Raw genomic sequence first — 12,237 nt, 5'->3', positions numbered from 1 at the left:
TTGCATAAGATGAAAAATAAAAGGAGTGTATTGATTCCAGCTATTATTGAAAGGTGGGGTAGAAGAAAAGTAAGCATCAACATAAAGACAAATCCTTCACATTTGACCTGTTTTCTTTACAATAGTTCTCCTGTAACAGCATAGGAATGCAATACAGAGACAACTGTAGGTATGGAGATATTTCTTCAGAGAGCTTGCAAGGGATCCTCGGTGAAGTTCAGAACAAGCTGACAGCGAAGGTGACAAACAGGTGGCCACTGCAGTCTTCGTGCTGCTTTGTTACTGAACATTTCCCACCCTCACTGCCAGAGCTCTCTGAAGAGACAGACAGCGGTTGGCATCATCTTTCCTCTAGAAAATTTGCTGGTTACCATTAAACTCAAAACAACATCAAAGGAAAAGGAGAAAAAGAGCTCTGGTGAAAAGAAGGGAACAAAACCAAGTAATGCTGCTACAAAGCAATGCCTTTTCCTGTTTTATTTTGGATTACTCTTCATGAAGTTGGACTCGAATCTGATTTATCCACCCCCCCAGATGCCAAAGCAGATTTGAAAGTTTTTTTGATTATCAGAGTTGGCGAGCGTACTTTCTACAAAAGAGAAACAAAGTTTGGTAGCTTTCAAAAAATTAAATGGAACCATCTTCAAAACAACAGTTTTTCAGCAATCTGTAACTTTTCACAGCCTGTGACAGAGGACAAAAGATCTCTGTAGACAAACTGTTTGGTATCCTTTACAACATGCCCCTCAGACTCACCTGCTGCTTTAAATATAAGTTTGAAATTGACAGTGGTAAATCTTATTACATGACCAAAATGACAACATCTGAAGTGTTCAAGTCAGTTGGCCAGACTGCAATTCATAGGTTACTCTTATACAACATTGCAAAGTTCGTGAAAATAACAAAACTGTGTTTTTTCAAAGACGTGAAGAACATTATGTGTATGTGACAGATGGATCCGTGAACTGGAAAATCTCCTCATCATACAAGTCTTCTGGCAGTTTTTCATCTCCATCAGCAAAAAATGTAGGGAATGGAGGGTTTTTATTGCAGTCCTTGTATGTAGGCAATTTGCTATCTTTGACCTAAAAAGCAGGAGGGGGAAGGGTGGGGTTAATAAATTTTCCAGAAGACTTTCAGGCAGTGATTAAAGAAATCACCTTGCACACATAAGAAAAAAAATTCCAACAGCATTCACATTACATTTAAGTGAAGAATTCCATATGTAATCATCAGTTGTTTTAATATCAATCCCAGTTAATGGATTTAACACTTTGTACCTGTCATTAAGGACTTTTTTAAAACAGCAAAACAAAACAAAGAACCCAAAGAGAATTTATCTATTGCATCACACTGAATCAAAACCTACTGTCATGAATTCTTCACTCAATATTCTAAAATGTTATTAAAATAAATGTAAGCATGGTTTCTTTGAATTGTTGATATCCCCCAGTACTTTCCTACACAACATACCAAGTTACATTATGCAGTGTAATTGCCTCTTCAACAACCAAGACATGTTTTTGTATTTATGATATAAACTAATGATGGCAACTAATTTTGCAAATATATGTGCATGTGCAGTACTCAGTCCCTCCAACTACTGCAGAGCTATTTAGTGACTGTAGAGTTAAGCATCTAGAATTCTTCACCCAGAAATCAGTACCCAAGTTTGTGAACATGAGCCTTATGAGAAAGTTAATTTCCAGGAACTGTAATGCTACAGAGAAATAACTTTCCCTTACTGACCTCTCTACATGTGAAAAGATTTAAAATCTAGCCCCTGAAAATCCAATCTCTGAAGAAAATTAGGAGCTAGAATTATCAGCAAAAAGCAGTTTGTCTGCAGTAGAAGATAGAAAGCTGGTATCTCTGAAGGAAAAAAAAAAAAAAAAGAGCTACAAATTCTCAAGCAATGAAGTTCTATTTAAAACAAAATTCTCCATTTCTATATTGCTACATATGATCCTCCTCCTGAACTGTAACAACCCCTTTCAGCTGCTATACCCAAGTGGAGTAAAAAAAAAAAAGTACAAATAGATTAAACAAAATTTTAGCATAGAGAGGATAAGCTCTTCCTCTCTTTTTTTTTTTGGTGGGCTTTTAAAGAACAGGAAGCTTGATTTATACCAGAAATTAAGTAAAACAAATTTATGTCCACTGACAGTTCTGTTCTGACAGCACTATATTTACCAGATTCATATTTGCTATTACTTGAGCCTTTCCTGAAGTCCATGAGGATTCCTACAGATGAAGCGCACAATAAGTTTGACATAAACTTCACCTTCTGAAAAACTAGTTATTCGGTTGTTGGGTTTCTTTTCTCCCTGAGGAAGTTCCAAGGGTTTTCTAACTGCAGGCTTGACAATGAGGGGTGAAAGGCTCGACAAGTTGTACTGGCTAGCATGGCTACTTAGCTTTTCAGTAGATCTTTCCCCTTCTGCCAGACACCTCCCTATCAGAAGTGTTCTCTATTCACTTGTAAACTGCCATGCATAAATACTGAAGCAGTTTGGGCAGAGAGCAATTTTCATTACATATCTACATAGAATAAACCAGGCTGTGGTTCAAGCCCAAAGACTTTTGTAGCAACAGTTCCAGCAGCAGTGAGTTCAGAGGAAACGCAGTCAAATAGCTTCAACAGTGCTGCCTGAACTGCTGAGGCTGAGAAGTCATCCTTCCCTTTCAATACGGTGCTGTTGTTTCTTTTTTTGTATGAAAACAAGTCTCAGTAACTTCCCCAGCTCCCTATTATTTCCTTGCCCCTTTCTCTGTTATTCCCTAATCCTATTACACACGATAAACCGCCTTTGTTAACAGCAAAAACCCCCATGGTCTCTGCATGAATTACAATAGTATTAGGAAGATGAGAATAAGAATAAATGATTTTATTTCTGATAACTTACTTATTTCATATGTATCCTATTAAAATGTTTTTCATGTCTACTTTTTAAGTTATTTTGGATTATTATTATGATGAAGTAACGTGCTCTCGCATACAGACTGTGTCATTACAGGCAGTTTTGGGCACCTGGAAAGTGAAAGGAATTTAAATTTTTTTCCTTTTCTTAGAACCACTTCTTATCATAGGACTTAGGAGTAAGACATCTGCTTTTAACTGAAGGCAAACCCAAGAGTCTAATCTTTATCCGGTATTAGTTTATCTAAATAAATGTAAGATTTCTGTTCAGCCTTAACATTGCATTTTACATATTAATGTCAAGTGACATTTTGCAGATAGTGCCTTTTGTGCGATAAGGAGAATTCTTAAAGTAGATTCTTATGAAACATTTTCCACAGACCATTGCTGCTTTCAGAGTACAATAATATTTCATTTTGCCCCTTCCAAACTCCTCTGAAGCTTGACAGATCCCACAAGCACAAGCGACATCTGATGTTAAAATTATTTTCTTTTGATACGCTCTTTCTTTTGATTGGTATAATCGACACAGTATTTCTTTTGACTGGTGAAAACTACTGCTCTCTTTCCATCCTTTTCTACATTCACTGCTTTCAAATGCAATTTAAGTTCTACTTCTGGAGCACCATCTTAGAGCACCACTACCAAACTGAATAAACATGCCTCTTTCTCACTTCTAATTTTCTAAAGTTGTTAAACAGATATTATTATTGCTATCTAAAGGAAGAACTCAATTTTATTTTACATCTGTAAGTACATATTAACAAGTTAAACCATGGAACAACTGTCCTGGTTTCAGCTGGGATAGAGGTAATTTTATTTCTAGTGATTGCTGTGTTTCAGATTTGGTATGAAAGTAATGTCAATAATGCACATTGGTTTAATTGTTGCTAGACGATGTTTATACCATTCAAGGACTGTTTTGCAGCTTCTCATAGAAGCTGAGAAGGAGCACAGACAGAACACTGGAATGGCCAGTGAAATGTTCTGTACCATAGACGTCATGCTCAGTATATAAATGGGGATTGGCCGAGGGACAGGACTCTGCAATCACTGCTCAGGTCGAGCTGGGCAACCAATTCATCAGGCAGTGAGCGTGACTTGTGCCTTGTGTATTCTTTCATCATTATTATTGTTATTTGCCTCTTCCATTACTGTTCTATTAAACTCTCTTTATCTTAACCCACAAGTACATAGACGTCATGCTCAGTATATAAATGGGGATTGGCCGAGGGACAGGACTCTGCAATCACTGCTCAGGTCGAGCTGGGCAACCAATTCATCAGGCAGTGAGCGTGACTTGTGCCTTGTGTATTCTTTCATCATTATTATTGTTATTTGCCTCTTCCATTACTGTTCTATTAAACTCTCTTTATCTTAACCCACAAGTATTTTTCCCCTTTCCCCTCCTTTTCTCCCTACCCTACGGCTCCAAAACTTGATACTTATGGGTGCCTTCCAACTTGAGATATTCTATGATTATATGAAAACAATGACTCACAGCAAAAAACACAAAACCGTGTCAAATAACATTTCATTTTCTTCCTTCCCAGTTATTTGAAGCTCATAAGATATTTTTTACATTCCATGCTGAAATTGCATTATAAGCAATTGATTTGGTAACCTTTTACAGTAAGGCTGTACAAACAATCAACACACAAACTTCCCTCATAACTGCTTTTAGGCCCTAAGAAAAAAAATAATGTCTACAACCTACAGTCTTGGACATGACATCACTGAACTGTAAACATGTCTTTTTTCTGCAGGTTTCCTACTAATATAAATCCAATGTGATCACAATGGACAGCACTGATCCCATTCAACATATGACTTTAAAAAAAAAGAAGAAAAAAAAAAAAGAAAAAAAAAAAAAGAGGAACGCCATGACATCAGTATGAGTTTTAATGCTATGTGTTACTAAAATCCTACAAATTTAGCTCTCACTTACAGATGGAATCAGGCTGAAAGCCCAACTCGTTATTACAATTCATAAAAGCATTCACTGTATAACTCAATGTAACATAAAAACATTACTTGTTTAGCTACTCTGTTAGTACTGCTATACATTATAGTACACTATACTGTAGATGGTGTATATAGTAGTGTATATATACTACAGTATATTCTCTGTGAAGTTCTGTATTGGGAAAACTACTAGACAAAGCTGAAATTGGAGCTGATTGGGCTTTTGTCACTAAATCTTTAAAACAGACATATAGGATTTTGCAGACAATGAACTCCATGTATGCGTGTCCCATACACTGACAGCATAACAGGTAGTATAAACAAATACAAATTGAGAAACCTATCAACGTGAAATACTTAATACGGTCTTAAATGAGCATCAAAACTTGATGCTCAAGTCACAACTCACATTTGCAGTTTAACAGGGCTTCAGGCTGTGTTAGCAACCACAGCAAAGAATGCAAGTTGTTGAAAATGTGTTTAAATATACAGAATGTTAGAAATTATCTCCTTGGGAAATATACATTACCTAGTTCAGCTTCCATGCTATTTCTGAAGCTAGTCAGAAAACTGAATTCAAGAACAATTTTTGACCAGCCTTATTTTGTCTTGAAAAAAACCAAAGAAACCCTAAACAAGCCACCTCCACACAACTCTATCGTGGTGCCCAAGGCACTGGACAGGGAACAGGAAGAAGTCAAAGCCTGACACTACTCTGGCATATCCCTAATTTGAGCTCAGAGCACCCAAACTCTGACATCAGCAGTTGGAAACACAGACAGTAATGTTGGCAAGTGTCATACAAAATAAGTAGGATGCAAACTACTACAGACTTCTCTATGGGTTACACAGACTTGCCAGAATTTCTGGTTTCACTACAAGTGATATATCCAAAATGATCAATATTGAACGTCCTAAGAAAAATCAGGTGCCTTAAAATTGAGAGGTACAAAACATTATAATACAGGATGTTTAAAGGTTATGTTTGATAATATACCATGTTACAATATGCTCTCCATTACAAAAAGCATTTCTTTAAAAAAGGAATTAGTCTTGTGCATCTCTCATGAATGACAGAAGAGATAACTTTGCTTGGGAGAGCAATTAAGAGTCATAAGATTCCAAAAGAAAAAAATACTAACTTTTTTTCTAAATGATCAATACAACAGATGGTAACTCTAGGCCTTGTAATCTAAGAGAAACAGGTATTACCTGAGGTGGACTATCTCGATAGGCCCAACACAGTAATTTACAGATGCTTACTCTGCAATGTTGTTCTTGTTATAGAAAAATTCCACACGTTCTAGCATAGTGCTAAAGTTTCTTAATTTTATTAGACCTTGTCACTGAGAAAGATATCTATGCTAAAGTAAGCTTTTTTGATTAGTTTTCCAGTTGACTAGAAACATTACTTATGTCAGTTATTTACCTGCTTGCTTCAGTGTGCAGTATCAAACGAAAACTGATTTCTGATTAAACCAGGAATCCATCAATCATACTACTGTGCAATTTTTCTGCTGAAAATGAAACTTGAAAAATTTAAGTACTTCATCTCCGTCTGGATACAGTGCTGATGCACTAAGTTTCCAAAAATACATAACATACAAAATAAATAAATGCTTCAAGGTGCACTGTGGTTTAAATGGTTACCAAGCAACAACGAGTGGGCACTGAACACCAGTGTATCTCTTGGAGATACACACGAAAGAAAAGTATTATGTGATATTCCACTTTTTGAGCTCAAAGACAGACAGATCCACACCCCCTAGACATTATTCCTACCTAATTATAGGCAGGTATTTAGTGGAATGAAGAGTAATTCTGAATGCTAATATCCCAGAATTTCTCTCCCCAACTGCAGATCCAAACAAATATGCAACAAGGTATAGGATGTCAAAATCATCTTGCAAACAAGAAAAGCCCTGGAAGAAAGGCATAAGACAGAAGCTAAAAACACTACAGGTGAGTGCAAGGACATTAAATGGAGAAAAAAAACTTCAGAAATTAGAGAACACATACTGAATAGTATTGCTTTGCACGCATTTTTAATTAAAGCTTTCTCTGCTCCTCAGAGATACACTTGAAAATAAGGGAAGCTTTTTTTACTTAATACATGTAATTCCTATGGCTTATGGAAGAAAAAAAACCCAGAATGGATTCACTAGTTTGAAGAACTGAAATGAACTGTTGCTGATTACATACTCCCTCCAAACACCATATATGTGAGTGGAAACAAAAAAAAAAAAAAAAAAAAAAATTGTGTACATAGTAGATAAATATAATATTGGTTTCCTCACATAGTATGTCCAACAACCACTGCTCGTTATCTGAACAGGCAAAACACAGGCAAAACATCCCAGCATATGAAACTGTTAAATTGTAGAGTATTCCCTTAGCCCTGATGTTGCGTATTTACTCTGCAGCATCCTCCTGTCACTCTAAAACTCAGCTTCTGCTGAGACACTGTAGGACAGAAAGAAAGGAAGTTGAGCTTTCTGAAGGAAATACTAAGTTTCTGTTCAATGGTATTTCAGCAAAAATGGTCCTCAGCTTCTAATTTTGTACACCCCCCCAAACACCAAAAATGGGGAGGGAAAAAAAAAAAAAAAAAAAAAAAAGAAAAATCTATCTCCTAATAGTAATAATACCTACTACTGTACCTTCATCTCAAACCAGGATCATTTACTACTAAAAACCAGGAAAGCTTGAGTGTGAAGCACTTTGATCAAGACCTTTCGAATATCATATTATGTTAATCGAAGAGCTCTAAGGGATTAAATCCCTCATTCTTCCCGTGGATCCTCAACACTCATTTCTAATAAAGGAATTAGCTGCAATTCTGAAATGTGTATGCCAAAATGCATACTTGAAGATACCCGGACTTCTAAATTGCAGACAACTACGACTTGAAACATTTTCATAGATAGGTAAATTGCAAATACAACTAATAGAGATTCTACATCTTGTATAAGACTTAGTAAAGCGGTCCATAAAGTGCCTTCTGCCACTTAGTTAATAATGACAGATTAAGTTTACTTGAAAAAAACCCCAAAAACATAATGGAGCCTTTTTAACTTTTGGTCTTAGGATAAAGCTCCAATCATCATCCATGGTAAGTGAACTGAACAGAAATCACTGCTGGACATGGCAAGCCCTTAAAGGGTATGTAACAGACTGCCATGGCAATTAAAGTCCATTACCCTCATCACAACACAGATGTCAACATGGTTGTTTGCATAAGCTCAGATGGCTTGGCCCAGCAGTCTCCTGTTAACAAGGTTGTTGACTATGGCAGTACTGCTGCCTCAAGGATCTTTTTAAGCTAACAGCAGGTCTGCTTTCAGAACAAAACCAGTAAATCCCAGGTCGTAAGGGGGATGCTTTCCAGCCTAAGCAAAAGTAATGTCTGAGTAAAGAAAAAGAGCAGATGAAAGAAAAACGTGGAAGTGACCAAATCATGAGAGAATGTACATAACACTTCCAGTAGATTCTTCTTCAAGTGGAAGTGTCTGATTAGCAAGGGGACATTCATTTGTTTAAATGAAAGCTTCACAGTATACATAAGAATGTGTATTAACACATATAGCTTTGGCTTTAAAAACAGTTTATATTACAGTTGTTTAATAACTGTTTATTTCCTTAGCTCACTTAAAAACAGAAATAAAAAAATAATTTAGTAAGTCTAGTTAGAATAAAAGTTATGAGCTGGTAGAAATAAGTACTGTATTCAGAGTCTCAGTGGCTTCATAAATTGTTGTATCCTGGCAGATAAGACATCTGAGAGGTGTACATGCAGCTGCTACTGAACCATGTAAGTGTGGATTTTAACAGCATGACTAGGAGAACAAGATGCAACCTTTTGCAACAATTAGCTCTTGCTTAAGAGTACTATTAAGATCAAAGAATAAAGTCTGGGCCTCAAACATTGCTCATTTTTTCAGCTAAATTATGATGCTTGTATACATATGCTATAATTTAAAAATATCATTCTGCAACAATTTCACACTTAATTAAACCTAAGACTGACAGATAGCAATCAGGTTAATGGCTCAGGATTAGAAAAAATACTTAGAACACAGTTGAAGAAAAGATCATTCAGTCCCATTTACAGGTAAAAAGCCAGTCAAACTAAAGTCTTAATTCTATGTCTAGTGGGGTTGCCCTTATGTCAGGTCTAACTAGATGGTCTTTAAGGTCCCTTCCAACCCAAACTACTCTATGATTCTATGTCACTGATGTCACGCCCAGTAATTTTGCAGAAGTTATCCTGAAAACTACTTCTCCTGGACACCTGTTAACTTATCTTTTTCCTGGATGTCATCTCTAAGCATATAGAAGGGAAAAAAAAAAGGTCGCTTCCAACCCAAACTACTCTATGATTCTATGTCACTGATGTCACGCCCAGTAATTTTGCAGAAGTTATCCTGAAAACTACTTCTCCTGGACACCTGTTAACTTATCTTTTTCCTGGATGTCATCTCTAAGCATATAGAAGGGAAAAAAAAAAGGTCGTCAGGAGTGGTCAGCATGGATTCACCAAGGGGAAATCATGCTTGACCAATCTGATAGCCTTCTATGATGACTGGCTGGGTGAATGAGGGGAGAGCAGTGGATGTTGACTTCAGAAGTCTTTTGACACTGTCTCCCATAACATCCTCACAGGTAAGCTTAGGAAGTGTGGGTTAGATGAGTGGACAGTGAGGTGGGGTGAGAACTGGCAGAATGGCAGAGCTCAGAGGGTTGTGATCAGCCGTCCAGAATACAGCTGGAGGCCTGCATCTAGCAGTGTTCCCCAGGGGTGAATACTGGGTCCAATCTTGTTGAATATATTCATCAACAACCTGGATGAGGGGACAGAGTGTACCCTCAGCAAGTCTGATGACGATACAAAACTGGGAGGAGTGGCTGACACACCAAAAACCTCATAATCACTCATAAGAAAGATGCTTGATAATGTGTAATCTATTAAGTCAGAAAGTAATCAACATCCTCCAAGTAATTAGTGCTTGCAGATATGTAGCATATACCTAAATAGGAAGAAAAGGCTATTTTGAAAATAATCCTTAAAAGCACTTTTTTTGCTTTTATGTGGATTATTTACATTGTTAGAACACATATTAGACTCTTCACTGCTTCATGATTGTCTATGAAAAATGGAAAAAATTTCCATAAAATTAGAAATTAATTCTGTAGAATGCCACAGAAAATAACACTGACACATTGCTACTGATTGCAAAGGGAACTCGTATCATTATTGCAAACTCCAGCTGCCTCCTTCTGTACCTCAAATGCACCTTGGAAAGGTAACTGCTACCGTCTATGAGAATGCTTTGAATAACCTAAATTTAAAGCAGTACTTCCCTTAAATACCATTTTGGAAATCTCACCGCCATGCTAGTGACACAGGTTGGTGTTAGAGGAGATGGACCTAGCCCTGAAACACTTACCACGAGGTTACAGCAGCCGTGCTGGTTTATCATATGCTACATGGGTGCACAACCCCAGCGCGAAGCTAAGAATGAGCTGTTTGGAGCCAGCGGTGGCCCACTGCCCCTGTTCATCACTCTCCTCTATGGAACTGACCCTGCTGTCCTTTAATTATTCAATAGTACAAGATGGGCCTCTGAAGAAATGAAGATTGCATTCAACCAACGTTTTTCCATTTGTAAGAAGAGAGGTTGAGAGAGGAGTCACTAATACCAGAAAATTGAAACTAGCAAACATACCTTCACCAGACAATTTGTGTGACCTGGAACAGACCCATTTACATAAATAATGTTATGTTTTGTGTTGATCCTCCACACCTAGGAGACAGAAAAAAAAAACCCAGACAGTGAGCTCATTTTAGAGACAATTCCCAGTTTTACAAACAGTAGTCCAGCAACCTGGAGGTGATACTCTGAGAAAGGAGAATGTTCTGCACAGGCCTAAACTTGCCACAAAATTCAGTCACACACTACTCTGCACAGCTGTCTAACACAGGAGTCTATTTAACAGATTTAAAGGGCTTGTGACCAGGCTGTATTTGGTAAGGGAGCTCTTTGTTCAGCATCACACCAACCCAAGCTCCCAAGTCTCTTTTCCCTCTCAACAGCAATAGCTGTTGAAAAACATCACACCTGACAAATTAAAACAAATATGCTCATGGAAATCTTACTGTGATCATTTGTTAATTTCTTAATTCTATGAGATGCTCAACTGAACGTGCGAATTTTCTGTTACAAAACATTAATTTTAGTTAGCAGAGAGAAGCAGAACACTTTTTCTGCCAAATAGAGGCTAATATGCTTTTTGTGCAAACTGCAGAGGTTGCCTTCAGAAATGGAGAATGGTCACTGTAATAGACCAGGAACTGCTGCAGCTATATACACACCATGATCTAGACAAACTATAATCCCCTTTTTGCACATGAAAATGAAGGACCATGATAAAGTTAGGACTTCAGATTGCTCAAGTTGGGTTTGAACAAGTGGAAGGCCCGATTGTTTTCCCTTTTCAAAGGCAGAAGTCAAAGAACAGTGAACACAGTGAAAAACACATCAGCTGTGGAAGTATCACCTGAAACCCCAATTCCCAAGGTATAAACAAAGAGAGTTCAGGTAACTTATAATTTATTTGTAACCCACAAGAAGACAGGAGCATGCATTTGCTGCTCTTGTCTTTCCAGCTTGCTTACTTCAAGATGCTCCTATCTTGATTCTGTCAGAAATGACAGAGAGTACACCAATGCAAGGCTACATGACCAAGTCCATTGCTTGGCAACGCAACGGCCTTACACACATTCTAGTATACTCAGAACTCACCTTTAATCCAAAAGATGTCCTATAGATGTTACCCATTTTACCAGGCATTTTCTTTCCCCGATAAACTTTGGCAGCTTTCTAGATAAAAAAAAGCCAAAAAAATATCACGTAACTGCAAGAGGTACACTTACAAACTCAAGAAGAGCACTAAAGAAAATATGCTGGTATTTCCAATGTTGAAAATATCTAATAATGAAAATATTTAATACTGACTAGCATTTAAAATACCTCCAGCTGGAGGTTAAGTGTAACTCTCAATCATAGAATTGTTATAAATACCGTTATATCAACAAAGGGATTCCAAATCTGCTTAATACTTAATGTCTATAGATTCAGAGTAAAATCTGCACTCATTCCATGCTTTCACTTTGTGAAAATCAAGAAAAGGTTGTTTTCCTAAAACCCCTGTCAACACAAGACTCTCACCTATGTTATAGACCATAGCAACAGGAAACTCACCTAAACCACTTGTAGATGCTACCACAGAGGTCCAGAGCAGCCCTGCTCTGGAAGGCTGCCAAAATGAAGATACACTGTGGCTCATCCCCT

General features: G+C 37.3%; 1 protein-coding gene across 2 annotated transcripts in view; it reads right to left on the bottom strand.

Moving 5' to 3' along the window:
- The window catches only part of MRPL3 (mitochondrial ribosomal protein L3), a 30,787-nt gene continuing 18,550 nt past the window's right edge, over positions 1–12,237 (bottom strand). Inside the window, exons 8-10 of one of the 2 annotated variants that reach the window (XM_014937743.1) lie at positions 11,689–11,766; positions 10,612–10,689; positions 1–1,085 (exon numbers count right to left, since the gene is read on the bottom strand). In XM_014937743.1, the coding sequence (XP_014793229.1) occupies positions 936–1,085; positions 10,612–10,689; positions 11,689–11,766 (306 nt within the window). In that variant the 3' untranslated portion in view covers positions 1–935. The remainder of the gene's footprint in view (positions 1,086–10,611; positions 10,690–11,688; positions 11,767–12,237) is intronic. The other variant, XM_014937742.1, reaches the window with a different exon arrangement.

Source organism: Calidris pugnax, unplaced genomic scaffold (assembly GCF_001431845.1).
Source record: "Calidris pugnax isolate Ruff unplaced genomic scaffold, ASM143184v1 scaffold11, whole genome shotgun sequence".
NCBI classification, from domain to species: domain Eukaryota; kingdom Metazoa; phylum Chordata; class Aves; order Charadriiformes; family Scolopacidae; genus Calidris; species Calidris pugnax.
The sequence above is the reverse complement of the archived record's forward strand: the minus strand, read 5'-3'. Positions and strand labels throughout refer to the sequence as shown.